Source organism: Colias philodice, chromosome 5 (assembly GCF_061535455.1).
Source record: "Colias philodice isolate Cphi_HAF_F1 chromosome 5, ilColPhil1 Martin Lab GWU primary, whole genome shotgun sequence".
Classification (NCBI taxonomy): domain Eukaryota; kingdom Metazoa; phylum Arthropoda; class Insecta; order Lepidoptera; family Pieridae; genus Colias; species Colias philodice.
The window spans coordinates 17,434-37,678 of NC_143090.1; the positions used below are offsets into that span (position 1 = coordinate 17,434).

A 20,245-nucleotide genomic window follows, 5' to 3' on the forward strand; every position below is an offset into this window, starting at 1 on the left:
TAAAAAAAAAAAAAAAAAAAAAAAAAAAACCTAACCTAACCTAACCTAACCTAACCTAACCTAACCTAACCTATTATTATGTTGGAAATTTATTGTAAATTGTTAATTTGTATTTTTACCTTTAATTATACTAATTTAGGCCTAAATTGTTAATAAAGAATTGTTTGGTATTTATTTGATTAAAGAAAAATAAACATCTCTGGACAATATTCCAGAGAAAAGCACACAACACCCTGTGATGGCGGGTGCTTTTAAAAAAAAAAAAAAAAAAAAAAACCTAACCTAACGTTTGCTACTTCAGTTCAGATTTAAAGATATATTAGGTAAGGTTCAGATTTAAAGATATATTAGGTAATGTGACGAATTTAAGTTATTTCATTCCGACTTTTTCTCGGAATAATATATTGCCGGTAACATAATAATATTATGTATAATAATAATTCTTAAACAAGTATTTTATACATATTTTCTTAAAAAGCTTCGATATTGTATACAATAATACAATAATTCCTTAGAATAATTCATATTCAAATTGTTGTAAAATAGTCACACTTTTGTAAGTTGGTTGAATACACTAAAATACTTATAAGGATCGTACCTACTTATAAAAGCAACAAAATGAATTTTTAAAGTGTAGGTAGTAATCTTCTGGAATCAATTTCAATAAAAATATAAAAAAATAATAATATCAAGTATTTGTGACAGCGTCCTTAACTGTCGATTTCATCGCCAGCTTTACAGACTTGTGTGTGTGAAGTGTCGGGTGTTAAGGCTGGTTTACACTTTGATTAGTGTGAGTGCAGGTGATTAGTGCGAATGCCTACTAATCACTTGCACTAAACAGTCGCTGTCCACACCTAGGCACTAAGCACCTGCACTCGCACTTATCAATTATCAAAGTGTAAACCAGCCATTACTGTTAAGTTTCGTGTTTAAAGAGTCGTGTTTATAATATCGGGTGTTAAGTGTCGTGTGTGAAGTGTCGTATGTGTGTCGTGTTTGAAGGGTTTTGTTACCAACGGGATTATATTATTTATACAGTGTGTAGAAACTGTTTATACGATTGGTTTTTCGAAAATGAATTAATAGTGAATAAAAATTCAGTCGTAAATCGTATTCCATACCGAACACATAACGTAAAGTTCAAAACTCAGGCCACGTGCTCATTAAACCATTAAGGAAAACAAAATAATTATTTTCAATATTTTATATTTTTATCTTATCTCATAATGACTTTCATAGGAGCTAGCTTAAAAATACATTTCACGGAGCCGACTACGGTTTCCAAAGCTTGAGCAGACCGTCCTCGCTGTACGTCGCCAGCAGGTTCTGGTGAGGGTGGTGCGTCATGCCGATCACCGCCTTCTCGTGGACCTGCGGACAGAAACGTGACGGGGTGAGTGTGGGGCGTGCGGGGGGCGGGGCGGGCGGCGGGCGCTACTCACGTTGATGGTGCGCTCGAGCTTGCCGCTGGCGGCGCAGAAGGCGTACAGCACGAGGTCCTCGCCCACGCAGTACACGAGGCGGCCGCGCGCGCCCAGCGCCGCGCACACGAGCGCGCCGCCCTCCTCCTCGCGCCGCCCGCTCGACAGCGAGCGCACGATCTGCCCCTGCATGTTCATGATCACCACGGTGTTGGTGCGGTTGCACACCACGAAGTGCTCCGGGTTCTTGGGCATCAGCAGCAGCGAGTTAACGGGCGGCTCGCCCGAGCCGAGCGGCTTGAGCGTCGCCGTGCACTCGGCCGAGCGCACCGCCCACACCTTCACGGTGCCGTCCGACGAGGCGCTCAGCACGGCGTGCCCGTCCGGCGTGAACGTCGCCTCGTTCACGAACGACGCGTGCCCGCGGAACTCCTTCAGAACCTTCCCCGACTTGAGCCCGTGGATGCGCACGGTGCGGTCGAACGAGGCCGACAGCAGCTGCGAGCTGTCGCGCGTGAACTGCAGGCACGTGACGCCCTTGGCGTGCGCGCGCTCCAGCTTGCGCTGCACCTGCCCCGTCGACACCTTCCACACCTGCAACACGCGGCCGGTCAGTGGGGGGCGGGGGGCCGGGGGCGGGGGGCGGGGGGATGTGGGGGACTCGGCCGCACCTTGATCTTGCCGTCGTTGGAGCCGGCGGCGAGCGTGTCGGAGTCACGCGCGAAGGCCAGACTGAGCACGGCCTCCTCCATGCTCATGTACTCGTCGTGCGCCTGGTAGCGCAGGTCCTTGCGTATCTTGCCCGTGGTAAAATTCCACACCTCCACGAGCCCGTCCACCGAACCCGTCACGAGGTACTGTCCGTCGGGGGAGAACCTAATAAGTATGAAATTTTTTTTTTATATATTTATATCGATCCCGAAGCGGGAACCAAACCCCAATATAATCCCCCCACTATAATTATTTAATAAAGAAAGCCAGAATTCAAAGTAAATCTGAACAAAATGTGAGTAACTGAAGTTAGCATAAATTTTATAATTTAATTTAATTGGAATACTAACCTTGCACATTCAACATGTGATTTTTGACCAAACTTAATTATTTTGGATACATGCGTCGGGCATTTGTCATCTTCTTCATCTCTGATGGCCGCTTTGCCTCTGAACAAATCGATCGTCGTACCTATTAAAATATTGTACATATTTATATCATGTAGTACATATTCATATAGAATCACATTCAAACAGTACATGTTCAAACGAGCGAGCGCGGAGCGAGCATTCTGGGTAGCAAGTTAGGATAATTAATATGAATGAAGATTACAATTAAATTTTTTATAACTAATCACTGGATGGACACATTTCACATATAAGTATATTAGTAATATGCGACAAAGTAAAACGGTGAGCAGGGTACCCGGCGGCAGCAGGCCCTGGTGCTGCTGCCACTTGAGCGCCTGGCCGAGCAGCGCCAGCAGGCGCGAGGACGGCACGACGGACACCTCGCCCGCCAGCGCGGCCGCCAGCGCGGCGCGGCGCCACTCCTTGCCGCCGCCGCCGCCGCGCGCGCCGCCGTACGCCTCGCGCGGGTCGAAGTACGACCGCGACAGCATGTTCTCTGCGGGGGACCCACGCGTTAGTGACGCGCCACGCGAGTCGCGACTGACTCGCGTGCATATACATATTACGTTTTAAATGATTTTGATGAAATTAAAACTTCATATAGCAACATACATTGAAGCTTTTTAATCTTACAGTTAAGTTAAAACGTAAAATATGTTTTTGTAGTCTTCTGACACGTGTGCTGGGCACACACACTCTCTTATATTTTCATACTGTTTTTCAAGATTACAAATATATTTTCCCACAAAATACAGCCTGAGGATGTGACTATTTTAGGTGAAACAAATGGTAAGACACTTCAGCTTCTTGCAATCTAGCCTTCCCGCGGCTTCACCCTCAAGGAAGAAATTCCCTATATAATTAAACCCTTCCTCGAGAACCACATTCTCCATTAGTGACCACATAATCAAATTGATGCAGATGAGTTTTTGAGTTTATTGTGAACAGATAGACAGAGGCTTTGGAGGGCTTGGTTTTTTTATTAATGTAGTGAAATCAGAGATATGATCATATTCCTTCTTCTAAACACAAATCTAGTGCTCTCATGGTGGGACTTAAGGAGTGAAGCTTACAGTGGTGGAGGGCTAACCATCCAGATGGCATGGAAGGAACTGGTTTATGTAAGTATGTTTATCATATATTTCATGTAAGTATCAAACCATAGTAGTAACTAAATAATGAGCTGAACCAACCAAGGTGCATGTATCTATCTGTCTCCTGCTGCTTCATGAGTAGACAGGGTTGTGTTTGACGCAGCAGAGTTCGCGCGGCACCCAGCTCACGCAGCTCTATGAGCTCTAGAACCACTTGTTCATACAGATCCATCAACTTCTTGTCCGGCAATTTCAATGATGCTGTAGCCTTTAGTACTGTATCCCAGTGACCGTTGTTAATATCTGCACAGAAACCATCCACACTATCCACAGTGTTCAATGATACACCGGTTTCTTCCTAAAAGGTTGAAACATATAAAATACAATTTGGAAACTATAATATTACAATTTATATGTATGCAAACTTAGCACAAAAAGATCAAACCTGAAGTGTTTGTAGTGTTTTCGTCAAATTAGATTCCTTAAGATATTGTTGAATAAGACGTATAACGCTGGAAAAAATAATTTTATTATTTATATATTTAATAAATTAATAATGGAGTAAATCTTTGTAATCTTAAATTTAAAATATAATTGTTCACATACTCTGCTGATTCTATTTCAATAGACATAATGAAGTTGTATGAAATATAAAAAACAAATTATTGGCTTATTTCAGAAATTACACTTTGCAATTGATTTAGGTTAAAATTAATAAAAGTTAAGTTTATTTGATGCAATCTTTCAACTCAGCTTGTAAATAAATTCAGATAACCCTGACAGTTGACATCTGACACATACATATTATAGAAAGACATGACATTGACAACTCTGGTCTCTGATAGAACCATACAGAATACAGATACATACAGTAAGGAAACTTCATACCATGCTTCATACACTTAGTTCATACAAAACGTCCGAAATGGCTTACGCACACAAAATAAGAATGATCAGTTGATAGGAAACAGTCAATTATTATAATGATTCTGATATTATGTATCTTTATTTAATTGTTTACTTACGAATGAAATGAAATTCCATCGGCGTTTGTTTCCGTGCGGCTGTTATAGCCTAATACGCTGCAACCACCCATAATTATAAACACTCAGTACACGTAGTTCATTCAGCACACTTTTATAATTAACTTCCAAATGTATTTATCACCAAAAAGAACAGTAGACACAAGAAAACTAATTAAATATCAGATCTGCTAATTGGTTAAGGATTAATGCTGTATTGGTTAAAATCCTACGAAAATTATTATTAGCCACTAGCGGTCCGCCCCGGCTTCGCCCGTGGTACATGTTTACGTTTTCTCTACATAAAAACCATCCTCGTACTTCAAGGAATATAATAAAAAAAGAATTATCGAAATCGGTTCAGCCGTTCTCGAGTTATGCGCTTACCAACACATTTTGCGATTCATTTTTATATATAAGACTAGCAGTCCGCCCCGGCTTCGCCCGTAGTACATATTTACGTTTTCTCTACAAGGAATACAATAAACTATATATAAAATATAATAAACTAGCTTTCCGCCTGCGGCTTCGCCCGCGTTTTCAAAGAAAAACCCGCATAGTTCCCGTTCCCGTGGGATTTCCGGGATAAAACCTAGCCTATGTTACTCGTGGATAATGTAGCTTTCGAATGGTGAAAGAATTTTTAAAATCGGTCCAGTAGTTTATGAGCCTATTCATTACAATCAAACAAACAAACAAACAAACAAACAAATAAAGTTTTCCTCTTTATAATATTAGTGTAGAAAAAGAATTAACGAAATCGGTTCAGCCGTTCTCAAGTTATGCGCTTACCAACACATTTTGGGATTCATTTTTATATATAAGATAAGATTATTTGGCGTAAAAAATGACAAAAAAAGTTATTGTGGGTTATCCATAAGAGACAGACAAATACCATCACGGACTTTTCTGTAGACCTTTTCAATGTGTGCAATTATACTTAGTACATTATTTTGATAAAACTAGTAGGGTTCAGCCTGCATTTGCAATGTAAGCGGAAAAAATGCAATTATTTACGACATCACATTAGAAACCTCAAAAATAACAGTACTTCTCCACTATTTAATGGATGTTATTATACATATAAACCTTCCTCTTGAATCACTCTATCTATTAAAAAAAACGCATAAAAATCCGTTGCGTAGTTTCAAAGATTTAAGCATACAAAGGGACATAGGGACAGAGAAAGCGACTTTGTTTTATACTATATTACACCCTGTATAGTGATAGCTGTGGTGATAGTGATAGTGATAGTTGTATACGTAGTATATTATTATTAGTCTGTGGTGATAGTGAATAGTGATAGTGATTTGCAATTTTACGCAAATACTGTACAAATTTTGTACTCGTCGGGGAACACAAATAAATCAGTAAAATAAGGAACGGGAACTATGGCGGTTTTTTCTTTGAAAACGCGGGCGGAGCCGCGGGCTGAAAGCTAGTTTAGTATAGTAAGATATTAGGATGTTTATTTCAGGCTCAAAGACTGAAAATGCTCGCATAGGTATATATAAAATGCTCATAGCCAACATGATATTAATTTATCATTGCCACAAAGACCACAATGCGTTGGTAGCATAGCGTTTTCATCAGTCAGTAGTCACAACACAAATTTCGACACGTGGATATTAAACTGTGGCAACGGCTTTTTTTCGATAGTGCATAAAAATATTTTGCATTATATAAGTTTTCGGCGAGTGACTTAATAATTACAGAATAAAACTAAGACGAAGTTAAATCGGCTTTAATATCCAGGATATACTTAATCAGAAAATAATAAATATCTATAATTAATTACAATTTGTCTAATGTTAAAATAGGGCAGAGATCGATTCGGCGGGCGTCGGGGTGAGCGGCTCGTGCGGCTCGTGCGGCTCGGGCGGCGCGCGGGCGGCCAGCGCGGGCAGGTCGGGCGGCGTGCGGCGCGCGGCCGCCAGGTACGGGTGCTGCAGCGCCGCGCGCGCCGCCAGCCGCTCGCTGGGCTCGTAGCACAGCATGGCCTCGAACAGCTCGCCGGCCAGCGGCTCGGCGCGCGCGGCGGCGGGCAGCAGCTGGCGCGCCTCGCGCCGCGGCCAGCGCGGGAAGGCGGCGCGGAAGTCGGGCAGCAGCCGCGCGCCCGGCCACACCTCGTCGCCGGGCGTGCCCAGCGCGCGGAACACGCGGAACAGCTGGTCGATCTCACTGTCCCCGGGGAAGAGAGTCCTACCGCTGGCCTGTACGAGTTGCCAATGTGAAGCTGATTAATTTCGCTCCGACAGCAAAACTTCATATTTCTCAATTTAATCTCAATCAAATATTGATTCTATTGATTTAATAATAAAATAATTAAACCATTCCAATAGGCATGACGAAAGATTTTGAAATCCTCTTCCATAATGTGTGTATACGTTTACTATACAAGAAAAACCCTATATTTCGGTAATATACTTAAATAACGAAGATAAAAGCCATTTTCCAAAAAATATTTACTAACTGTGCCAAAACAGCTCGCAGGTGTCATGGCGTAGGCGTGACGTCACATTTTGCTAAATACGTAATTATTTGTACGCATTGCGAAGAAAATTAAAAAAAATATTTATTTAATATGTGTTATAGAAACGAATTTCAAAGTTTATAAGTGGTGTGCAGTATTGCAGTGTGAATCCACATAAAAATAATGCTCAAAAATGTGTTAGTAATTATTTTAAGCGAGAAAATAATAAGAAATGATTGTATAAAGTTGGCGCGGAGAACCCCGAACCATGTATTCGTGAATTCGCAATTATATTTCTGTTCTGAGTCGATAAATCATACGTGAAACAATAGAAAATAAATAAAAATGCGTATTCTCAACATATTCATAACAACAAAAAACATCTGACGTGAGTTGTTTACTTAAGCATGACGTCACGCGTGTTTTAGTCAAAATGGCCAACTGCAGTATTTCAATGTTTTATTTTATTGATAATCTCATTAATCTTAATGTTTTTAAGATTTCTAAGTCACTATATGTAATTTATCTATTATACATTTTCCCTTAAAAACACTAATATGATCATTTACGGATACTGTCGTCATGCCTATTCAGATATGAAAAGTCTCTAAAGAGAAATCTGCAGTAGCAGATTCTACTATTATCTATACTAAAATTATAAAGCTGAAGAGTTTGTATGAACGTGCTAATCTCAGGAACTACTGGTCCGATTAAAAAAATTCTTTTGGTGTTAGCCCATTTATCGAGGAAGGCTACATATCACCTCACTAAGACCAACAAGAGCGGAGCAATGCGGATGACACTGTGAGGCACAGCTAGTTTGATAATAAAATTTAAGTTATTTCTAATAAATTTTAAAAGTATGTTATGTAGATGAATAAAGTGCTCACCATTTCAGCATAAATACAAGCGAGACTCCAAATATCGACAGCAGTGGAGTAAAACTTGGCACCGAGCAGGATCTCGGGCGCGCGGTACCACAGCGTGACGACCTCGTGCGTGTAGGCGCGCACGGGGATGCCGAAGGCGCGCGCCAGCCCGAAGTCGGCCAGCTTGATGCGGCCCTCTGCATCCACCAGCAGGTTTTGCGGCTTCAGGTCGCGGTGCAATACGCGCTTTGAGTGGCAGTAAGCGATGCCCTCAAGCAGCTGCCGCAGATAGCTCTGGTGGACAATAATAAGAGAGAAAGACTTTAACCCTTAACACGGCAAGCCCTGAAATAATGTACCCAGATATGACCTGAATTGATTTAAGTGATAGTTATTAATTAAAAAATACTATAGTAGAGAAAAAAAATGTTGTGTGGTTTTATGAAACCACGGTAAAAGTGAAACTGTTCGAACGGTTCCGAACACTGCTTTGTGTAGCGCATGTCGAGTGACGGTCGGCTGCCGAGTAGGTATACCTACTCGGCAGCCGCGATACACGCGACATGCGCTACACAGACCAAAAAGTTTGAGACGATGTAATAAAAGTTTCACTTTAAAATAAAACAAATTTTCTGTAAGTAGGTTTTTCAGGATGTCCGTTAAAACGGCCTTTGCCAAGAACCCCGTCTTCATTGCTGTCTCAAAAAACAGACAACGCTGTCATACAGCTCATACAATGATAATGAAATAAAAAAAAATTCACTTAATATAACGCAATTGAAAACAATTTCAAGTAGCATTTTATTGTTTTATTGTAACACAGTATTTTCACTATCTATTATAACAAAAAATTCTTCAATTTTAACTAAATACCTAACAAATGATAAGTGAGCCCTCTTGAGCTCAATCACACTATTTAGTTGTGTGGAATGTTAAATAACATTTATTATTTCGTGTCAAGCAACCTTTGGTTTCATTTAATACAAATAATAATGGTTTTTCAAAAATGTGAAGTGATATTTGGCCGATGATTAGGACATTTAGACGAAATGCATGTGGAGATCGAGGAACTCCCGGTTCTATTGTAGACCCAACAGATTTAACTGATCTTAGATTATATTCGTCATTTTGAACTTAATTAAAAATAATTCTACATATAATTAAGAACTCTTAAGCAAGAAAATCCCATAAAAGTGATATTTTATTTAAGTACGAATCATGGCAACGTCCGTTTCTTGGGACATGCCAATGGGTTCTTAGTTACCTGTATCTACGGCACTGTCCCAAAAAACGGACCAGCTATATTTCGAATATTTTGTAATAGAATTATTTGAATATTTCATAATCTTTAGAGCAAAAACAACAGTTTATCTCACCTGAAAGTTAAATCAATAGAAATCAAACACGGAAACTATTTCATTAAAGCTATTATTGACCAGAAACATAAACCATCACTAATTCCAGGAATCCCTAAATTCAACAGTCACCTAGCACACGAATCAAATGTTCTCTATAATTGGCATGTAGGAGAAAAATAAAGGATTGTTATCGTACTTTCTCCAACGTAGTCAATTTTCTAGATTTTTTGGAACGTTCAAGATTTACACGGCAATAAGTACATGTACTAAAAAAGTGACAGAAAAGCTTTAAGGGTTAACATGTACAAATTTACACTTAAAATTTTAAAATTGGAGACAATGTAGGGTCATTGCGCCTGTTCGCGTCCACATGCCTATTCGCGTCCATTTTGCGGATATCTTTTAGAAAATTCACGAAAATAAGTATACTTTAAGTAAAATTGTAATAAGAAAAATTTCCGATAATACCTCAATGTATAAGAGACATGCACACATATTCAAAATATGCCTGAGCACCGCCTATCCGATTTAAAAAAATATTTAATTTTGGCTATTAAACGAGAGAGCTAAAACGCGCGGGATTTTGAGAAAAAAATAGTGCGCAGCGTCGCGTTTGACGGTAAGTATCTTATTGTTAAATGTGAATTTTTGAATATGTAACTGTTTCTTTACTTTGCTAATAAAACATGGAATAGTATGGATTATAAATCAGCTAATTTATTTTACAATTAATAGCTAAAATAAGGTGGACGCGAATTACTACACCGAATTTGTACAACTTCCATTTTGCGTCCACGGTGGGCGCAAACTATACCTTTAGTGCATAACAATAGAACATATTGCGTCCACATTGTTTTTCATTACGTAGCAATGAATTGTTTGTTAAAATATGTAATTTAAAATAGATTGTAAATTTTTGACTAAGACTACAAGTTGATAATTAAAATTTTCATTCAAATTAGCAAATTTTTATGCTATTTTTTCATTTTAAAATGGGTATTCTAAGAATGAGACTAGTATCTTTGAGAATGAGAGTCAATAAGTCTGTGTTTAAGAAAATAATATGTATAAACAAAAAAGAAATTTAATTCATTAGAAACTAAAAAAAAGGTTAGGTAGGTAATCTTAATAGAACTTATTATTTACATATTTACATAACATAACTTTGTTTTTTGTTAATTTTTAGTTCTATTATTGATGAGAAGATAAATATAAATAAGTTTTTCCAGTTTTCTTACAGTGAATTATATTGATAATAATGTTGATGTTGATTTTAGGGTTCCGAACCTCAAAAGGAAAAACCGGAATCCTTGTAGGATCACTTTGATATCCGTCCGTCTGTACTATGTCCGTCTGCTGGTCTGTCTTTCTGTCAAGACCCTTTTTCTCAGTAACGCGTGGAGGTATAAAGCTGAAATTTATATTGAATACTCAAGTCTACGGTCCCTTGAAGCAGTGAAAAAATCAAACTTATAAGCCAAAGCAATCAAAAGATACAGCCGTTTATGCTGCAAATTTTCGCAAATTTCTACATTCGCAAGGGAATCAAAACCTACAGGGTACTTTACGTGAACACAGACACTTGAAGTTTGGTACGAAGCAACGTCTTATAGCACAAATAAGGAAAACATTGAAAAAATAATCATTTACAGTTAAAACATATGAAAAAAAACAGGTTAATACGGAACCCTCGGTGTGCGAGTCCCACTCGCATTTGGCCAGTTTTTATTAAATAACTATATTCGTAAATAAATAATTTATTAAAATCTAATTTTTATTTGCATTTATCTGATAAAATATCACCCAATACACTCTTAATTCCTTTTCTAAGCTGGTGGACGCGAACTGGTCCACGGGTGGACGCAAACTGGAATTTTTGGACGCGAACTGGGTAAAACGCCTAATTCTGCTATTTGTCTAGATAAATAAAAACAACATGATATTTCCAACACAATTGAAAGTAAATCTTAAAATAGACTATGTAATGAACACGTTACATAAATTTTGAGTTGAAATTTGTTCTGGAACATTTTTATTTTCTCCTTCAAACTTTCCAACTGCACTAAGTGGACGCGAACAGGCGCAATTACCCTACTTCGTGAACTGTAAGTTCTTTCAATATCAGTTTAGTTTTTTTTATGTGTAATATTTACACAATAATCGCCTGTGCACCCTTAGGCCTTAATGATTACACCCTGTAGGTACTAGTCTATCTATTTTTGTTTCACATACATATTAATATTTTTACATAGAAATTGTAACAAATTTTATATAATCAGTTAACCCATTGACCACCGTAAGGCCCGATCGGGGCGCGACACAATAGATTTTCTATTGTGTCTGTGATTCCGAGGACTGATGGATTAAGTACCTTGTTCTTATAATATACATATTTGAAATTAATATTTAAATTGAATTTCAAGAATACCTTCACAAGATCCAGTCTAAGGGGTCCTTTTGTCAGGTCCATTAACTTTTTGAGGTCCATATGCATAAATTCGAAAACAAGAAATAGTTTAGCATCTGCAAGGATAACATCCAAGAGCTGCACTACCGATGGATGCCTTAGGTCTCGAAGAACTGATATTTCGCGCAGAGCGGTAGAGGGAACCCCTTCCGGTTCACTGAAATAATATATACATTACACGTCTACAACGGTATTTTAAAAGGAATAAGTAATAAAATTATGCAGAATAATAATAATTACTATGAAAACCTGAAACTATTTCATCTAGTTTAGATAATGCTAAAACACCAATGTTTCGTCGGGCGCAATAAACCTAGGAATTTTAACAAAAAAAAAACAAAACCACAAAATCTTATAAACACATATATTCTCATTTATACCAAGAAATCCAATAAAATTCAAATTCAAATTGAATTTAAATTATTATTAATAAAAAAGGTTAGCTGTCACATTTCGCGCCAAAACATACTTTTCAAGTTTTATTTTTTTGAGTGCAATTTCCTTTCCCGATTTTCTATCCTCTGCCTTGTAAACCACTCCATATGTGCCTTCACCAATCTTTTCAACATTCATAAAATTTTCCATTTATTATTTATTTCTAAACTAGTATTACTTAAAAATATTCAGCTACAAATTTGGCAGCCATTGACAATTGACATATTAAGTTTAACCCTCTGTTTATCCACAACACAAGTGAATAGCTGTGACAGCTAAGCTGTCGTGAATAGTGAATTAGTCTCAGAGCATAGGTTTATTTTATTGCTCTGAGGTGCCACTATATTATATTGCGTACACTGCGTGTAGACAGAGATTTGAGTTTTCGCTGTCTACGATTGCGTACCTATAATTATTTAATTCCAAATTTTTTATTTGTTCTAATTTTTTAAATTGTGTTTTTTAAGCAATTTTCCTTTATCTGTGCAATAAGACCTAGATCAGTGACCGTTCAGTGACCTTTATTTAACACAGATTAAGTGATTTTAATCCATGATTTTAACAAGACTGTTCACGGGAAGTACCCTGTAGATTTCGATTCCCTTGCAAGTACTTGCGAGTTTTAGAATATATGCGGTTTTACCAACGATATAGTAGGGCAAAGATGCGTTGTGAAAGAGCAAATTGTATACCCGATACATCGGCTATCGGGATCCGATACCGATATCGGATCGGATAATGTGAAAACGCTCTAAATTGTATCCGATATCGGATCGGATAATGTGAAAACGCTCTTACCGGGGCGTGCCGGGGCATAGGATATATATTTTTTTAATGTAATTATGCTTTTCGCAATAAATCTGTTTTACAAGACATTGCTTTTTACCAAATTTCAATATTCTATGTACACGGAAAGTACCCTGTAGGATTTGATTGCCCTGTGAATGTCGAAATTTGCGAAAATTTTCAGCATAAATGGCTGTATTGTAAATTTCATTTTTTTCATAAATATTCATAACTTTCATAACTTTTAAATTCAGATTCTTATTCTACTCGATCTGGTATAAGTCAAGGATCAAATCTTGGTCCTTTGCTGTTTTTATTACTGATAAACGATTTACCGGATGTAATTGAAAAGTCGGATATCTTACTCTTTGCCGATGATGTTAAAATATTTAAGGTCATTAAATCGGATGAAGATTACTGCCGCTTGCAAACAGACGTAGATGCAGTTTATATGTGGAGTGTGGAGAACAAACTACACTTTAATATTGACAAGTGTGAATTTATGACATTTAGTCGTTCAGCCTATATACGGAACTATGTTTATAGTTTGGGACAGGATCGAATATCACGTGTGAATAAAGTACGCGACTTAGGTATCACATTCGTGCCTCATCTTTCGTTTCATGAGCATATTCACAATGTTTCTAACGCTGCATACAAACGTTTAGGATTCTTACTGCGCAACTCTGTCGGACTTTCAGATAGCGCTATTAGAGTTCTCTACTCGGCACTTGTTAGGAGTATTCTAGAGACTAATTCCATTGTCTGGAGTCCCTACGAGAAAAAATATGTCCTTATGTTGGAGCAGGTCCAAAAGAAGTTCTTAAGGTACTTGTATGCGAGAAATTTTAATTATTACCCATATCTGTATCCCACAAAATTCTTGCTGGGTAGTTTGGGTTATAACTCGCTGGAACTTCGTAGAAGTCTATCAACTGTTAAATTTGCTCTTAACGTTTTATACAATAAAATAGATTCTAATGATTTAGTAGAAATGCTCTTACGGCTTAATGTGCCTGACAATTATACACGGGCTCGTAGCCACCGACTGTTAGCTGCTTGGCGCACACGCACGCTTCAACGCCAGCAGTCTCCGGTGCCTCGCATGCTTTCACTGCTGAACTCAATCCTCAATTCTGCACCAGTATATGATTTGTTTGTGTCAGGGATGGGAATGATAGGTGAAGAATGTAAGAGGTACCTAGAACTAAGAACATAGTGATAAGTTTAGAATTAAGTTTAATATATGTATGGTTTGGCGTATGCCGTAAATAAATAAATAAATAAATAAATAAATAAATAAATAACAAAAAAACAAAAGTTTCCGTCAACTGAAATTTCAGATAGTGGAGCCAATTTATAGCCAATTTATTTATTAATGGTCAACTGACAGCTGGAAGACCAACCGTCGGACAATCTGTAGCAATGTTGGAATGGTTGCCATGTCGGTTCCAATATGGTTGGCACCAACCTCAGACATGTATCAAGATAGACTAAGCGAGTGTATGTACTTCCCGTGTCCAAACTAAGTTTATGAAACTTACTTGACGCTGGCCTACATTCAGTCCGCGCTTGCAGTTCGCCAAGGAAAGACGTGAAGCTGAATAAAGTAAAATGCCGAATTGCGCCGTTATAAACTGTAGAAACTCCACAGCTGTGAGTGGCCGAATTAGCAGAGATGTTTCCTTCCACCGGTAAGTAATTTTCTAATCAGAATATGCACTATTTATTTTAAAATCAAATAAAGAATATCTGTGGAAAACGATCGTGACAAACACGGATACCAAATCATACGAAATGATTCGGAATACATTGCGGCTTTTACTTGGCACGGTAAAGATCGCGTCGTATGATAACAAGCAATCAATAGCGTCTTCTCATTTTTCTGTTCTCATTTTTCTGTCCAATTTTGTGGTTAGTGATGTTCATTTGATGCAACAGGTCTCGATTCTAATCGATTTTATAATCGAACAGAAAAATGATAATTTGAAGGAGCAATTTTTCAGAAAAAAAGGCATAGATTTTTTTTTGTCATTTAATACGACTTGACCTAGAACTTTTAAGTATTTTAATACAAAGGTACTAAAAATAAATATAATGACATGGACGCCATTAGTTAAAGTATCATCTTGGGAGTTTTTTAAGAAAACTCCTTATTGCTTAGACTATGTTTGTTTTTTCAGTTTTCCAAGTAACCCAAACATAAAAGAAAAATGGATCGATGCAACGGGACATAAAGATTGATTGATTGACAGTTTCATTACTTTCTTTCGATGGCCTCTCTAGTACGTAGTACATGGTAACTCAATGGGCATATGTAAGAAAAAGCTAAAACACATTAGTTTACTTGTTAGAATATTAAAAAGTTTATAACTTTATTTTATCATTCCTCTGTCTATGGTAATTATCATTTTTCTGTCTTGAATCGATTTAGTAATCGATTACGATTCATTTATTTAACTACCTCTTAGACATAGATCTAGTTTGATCTGATTTCTTTCGATTTACTTCGATGGGATAGGACGATACTAGAATCGCCGCGCGTGTGGCGTCCTAATCGATTTAGCGTAAAATGAAATTACCATCACTAAAAAGCGCTCGTGACGTCATAACGCGTCAAGGTCAGTACAAAAAATATGACACGCTTGGTTTTCATACAGATCGCGGTACTTGCGTTGTCTACTTAATATACATGTCTGTGGCACCAACCGAATCGGAGCGTTATTATCACAGAACAGTAAAGTAGATAGAAGTGTGATGTGGGCGTGGCCCACGTGTCAATGATAAGTTTAGCTCACCTAACTTGCTCTCAGTTGTGCGCAGAAAAATATTCGAGTCGGTTGTCAGCTGTCAAACCTTTTTTCCATATTTATTCATTAATTAGGACGTGTTGTTCGGTTTATAGAGTGCAAAAATGATAGCAGACGAAATAATATCAGCAATGAAGGCATTTCATACCGTCGGTAAGTCTTATTTTAATTTATTTTAATTATATTTTATGTTATAACTTCGCTTGTCGTAATTTGTCAAAATTGTATACAAATATCTAGTCAAAATGAACCTTAATCCATAAGAAATTAGTACTATTATAGATTGAACAGCAAACAAGACTTTCTGGAATATTATTGCAATAAACAAACGAATTTCGCTTTAGTGATGCTTGTGGTGCATATCGACAGTATCGATACTTTAGAAAAGACAAACAATAATGTTTGTTTAGTATTTATAAAAATATTAAATTTTATTTTATTTTTCCTTAGCTTTCATTTGTCTAATTTATTTATAGATTTCCCAAAGAGGCTAATTTAAAAGAGAAATGGATAAATGCAACGTGACGAGTTAACTGGATGCCGAACAGCACTAAGCGGTCTAACAAAGGCCACCGATACATCAAACCTACAGCAGTTCCAAGATTTAAAATAATGCATATTTTCTGTTTGTATTTTGTAAATATAGATTTATACTATTCTATTCCGTTTTTTATTTAATAATAATAATATAAAAAGACGTACTTAGTAGTAATAAACATACTCCAAAATGTGACGCATTATACTATACTCATATAAAAGAAAGAAAAAAAATACACAAAAAATATTTATTTGTGAATTATCGATAACAAGGCTGACATCCCTCAGAGCATAGCATCAGATAAATATCAAGTTAATGTCATTAATGTTGAGTGACACAAATTTCAACCTTATCTCTATGTGTTGCGTTTCAAATTTATATCTATCGAAAACTAACGCCCTCTGTTGTGGAGTAGCTGAATGTTTTCGAATTTGGAATTTCTGTGCAATGAGAAACAAAACAGCTAATATACCTAGGGATGTTATACTAAAATAAACCGTAACATGGTGCGTTAGGGTACATATTGAAATGCTGAATTTATAACCTAAGTCAGTTTTTACTCAAATTAAGCTGTCCAATCAAAGGCATAGTTTACTTGTAGTGTACTGTATAACTATCGGTTTAAATGTGTGGGTTTGGCGACACTGGTTTTCATACTATAGTCTGTCCACTATAATAGCATCTACAGACGCTCCGATTTGGTTGGTGCCAACCATATTGGAACCGACATGGCAACCATTCCAACATTGCTACAGATTGTCCGACGGTTGGCCTTCCAGCTGTCAGTTGACCATCATCACTACATAGTATAAAACAAAGTCGCTTTCTCTGTCCCTATGTCCCTATGTCCCTTTGTACGCTTAAATCTTTGAAACTACGCAACGGATTTTGATGCGGTTTTTTGACGTGACAACGTCTTAAATTAGGTTGCGGCTGGGAGTCACTTATGAAAAAGTGTAACGCTCGGTAACGTTACGATGAGTCACCGAACGATAGAGAGGCCCGCTGAATGCCTTGCGTCTCTCTCCCACTCAACTATGATCGTTGTCACGTAAAATCTTCGCCCGTAAAACCGACTTTACAGGCAACCATTTTTTTAATAGATAGAGTGATTCAAGAGGAAAGTTTATATGTATAATAAAATCCATTAAATAGTGGAGAAGTACTGTTATTTTTGAGGTTTCTAATGTGATGTCGTAAATAATTACATTTTTTCCGCTTACATTGCAAACGCAGGCTGAACCCTACGAGTTTTATCAAAATAATGTACTAAGTATTGTAAACATTGAAAAGGTCTACAGAAAAGTCCGCGATGGTATATATCTATCTCTTATGGATAACCCACAATAATTTTAACGGTCGGTAGGAAGTTGGTTTGGTCGCAGTTGTATCGCCGGCGCATCCGACCACGTCAAACCAATATTAATAATAATTATGTCGGACCGACCGCTCTCTTCACTTTCCGATTTGGTCGTGGTCGGATGGTTGGCACCAACCGAATCGGAGCGTCTGTAGATGCTTTAAGAATTGCTTTTTGACAGCTCGACGGGTGATACCAGAAGTGATGTTCAAAAGATTATCGATTGTGATACCATTTCAATTATAAATTAAAAATATTATCATAAATCGAATCAGGTACGTAAATAATAATTACAACGTAAACGTACTAATAAGATATGTAATAATAAGACCACATATCTATGCATTGTATGTTAAAACTAAACTAAACTAATATTTTATTATTTATTGGTTTCTATCTTACAATTTGGTTGTCTTTACGTTTAAATTATATAACATAATAGAAGAGTTATTCTGCATCGGATATATTTTACAGAGTATTTCTATCGATTATTATAATCTATCGACCCATAATTGAATAATTCTGTGTAGACATCACTAAGTGGGCGGGACCTGTCCATGAAGAACGATAATTATTTGTATGACATTTTAACATAGACAATACAATCCTTCATAGGCGTTTAGCTGTCAAAAAGCAAATAATATAATGGACAGAGTATAATTAGACATTACAGCACTTCTATATGTTTTTACTGTTCTGTGGTTATTATGCTATAAAAGGCAACATTTGACGTCTATTAATTTTATCTTCGAAGAAGAGAGGTAACTTGCCTAAAAACATCGATAAAGTGAACGATACGGACTTGGAACATAATAATTAATAATATGTCGATCGGACTTGAAACATAGTGCAATTGAAGTAATCATTGCATTCGATTCTAGATTACAGATTTCGATTTTTCAGTAACGTCTCTAGTATTTAAAAAGAAAAACAGTTAACTGACCATTGAGATATACATATGGAGACGACACCGCCTACATCACATATGTTCCGCTCAACATAAGCCGCAGGCAACTCAGTCGCTTTAGTGCGAAGCGGTCGCGTTCATGTTTTGTTTGTTTTAAAGCAAAAAACCAAGAAACTCATCGAGTGTGTTGCGATATTGCACTTATAATTCAAGTAATGCGGCAAAGTGCAAAGAAATAACTTTTCATCGGTAATTAATTAGATAATCATTGTTAAAACTTGGTTCGAGCAAAATTTTTGGCGGGCGCCATTTTGCGTCATTTGTCATAGACTAAAAATTTAAGAAACGGCATTGGGTATGAAAGATGTTTATATATAGCATAGTTACTGTATTGTTTATTACAGGAGTTTCCAATACGGCTATTCGTCAAGTCCAAGCTGTCCAAGTCAATTTTATAATGTGTGTATCTGTTAATACTTATTATTTCATTTTATAAAAAATTATAAGCAGTTTTGATCTACATTAATATCATTATATCGATATTTTCACATGGCATACTGGTAATGAATATACAAATATAGGCATGTGTAAATAATAATATGTATTACCTGTATAAAAGTAATATGTATAATTGTATATTATACATGTAAGTATGTACCTACATAATATTAAGTGGACTGTCCACTTATGTAATGTGACTAATGATATTGAGGACAAAATAAAAAATAAGCAGTATCAAGATCGTTCAGTCCATTTTTCCTAGGGTTGCACACTCAAAATTTTGATTTGCCTATTTGCCATCAGATTCTGGTTTACCTATAATATTAGATGACGTAAATTTTTATAGTGGAAAAAAATAATTTTACACTTTTAAATATTGTACTGTGGATATTATTTGAAAAAAAGTTAAATCATGAAAGATGAAAATAAATTACCTATGTATCAATTTTATTTTTGTTACATTGATTGGTTTTGATTGAAAAGTTTTTAAATGATAAGTTTATTATGTAATAATTTTAAAGTGAAACTTTTATTACATCGTCTCAAACTTTTTGGTCTGTGTAGCGCATGTCGCGTGTATCGCGGCTGCCGAGTAGGTATATCTACTCGGCAGCCGACCGTCACGCGACATGCGCTACACAAAGCAGTGTTCGGAACCGTTCGAACAGTTTCACTTTTACCGTGGTTTCATAAAATCACACAACATTTTTTATTTATTAGATTAATTATTTTTTTTGTTACATTGATTGTTCTTAAATTGATAAGTAATAAGCAAAATATTTACAAAGTTTCGCCTCTATATCGGTGAGTCGATGACATCGCTTAATCTGACTCACAAGCCGCCCCGCTTGCAGCACCACAGATCTAGTATCTGTGTGCAGCACAGATTTTGTTCGTGGTGTCTCCCGTGTCTCCTGACTCCTCTATACGTAGTAATAATAGCTCAATGTAACTGACACATTATTTTAGCGACGTCAGTTTTTTAAATCAGAAATTGTATACTAAACAACGTCTCTCCTTACATAATACATACGGTGGCCTGGAAGAGATCGCTACCTAGCGATAATTATTTTCCTATTA

The 20,245-nt window shown here is 37.0% G+C and overlaps 2 protein-coding genes across 2 annotated transcripts; both read right to left on the minus strand.

Moving 5' to 3' along the window:
- Positions 1 to 1,192: 1,192 nt before the first annotated feature.
- Smu1 (Smu1 spliceosomal factor) lies at positions 1,193 to 4,428 on the minus strand. Its single transcript, XM_089695327.1, has 8 exons — positions 4,246 to 4,428; positions 4,085 to 4,151; positions 3,739 to 3,997; positions 2,841 to 3,041; positions 2,486 to 2,606; positions 2,096 to 2,300; positions 1,446 to 2,018; positions 1,193 to 1,374 (listed from the first exon to the last, which is right to left on the minus strand). The coding sequence occupies exons 1-8, from the start codon at positions 4,269 to 4,271 to the stop codon at positions 1,276 to 1,278; spliced, it is 1,551 nt and encodes a 516-aa protein (XP_089551453.1). The 5' UTR covers positions 4,272 to 4,428; the 3' UTR covers positions 1,193 to 1,275.
- Positions 4,429 to 6,391: 1,963 nt separating this feature from the next.
- LOC149488166 (cyclin-dependent kinase 2-like) lies at positions 6,392 to 12,764 on the minus strand. The gene is made up of 4 exons (XM_089695328.1): positions 12,298 to 12,764; positions 11,790 to 11,985; positions 8,025 to 8,297; positions 6,392 to 6,874 (listed from the first exon to the last, which is right to left on the minus strand). Exons 1-4 carry the CDS (start codon positions 12,411 to 12,413, stop codon positions 6,473 to 6,475), a joined length of 987 nt encoding a protein of 328 aa, XP_089551454.1. The 5' UTR covers positions 12,414 to 12,764; the 3' UTR covers positions 6,392 to 6,472.
- Positions 12,765 to 20,245: the final 7,481 nt, after the last annotated feature.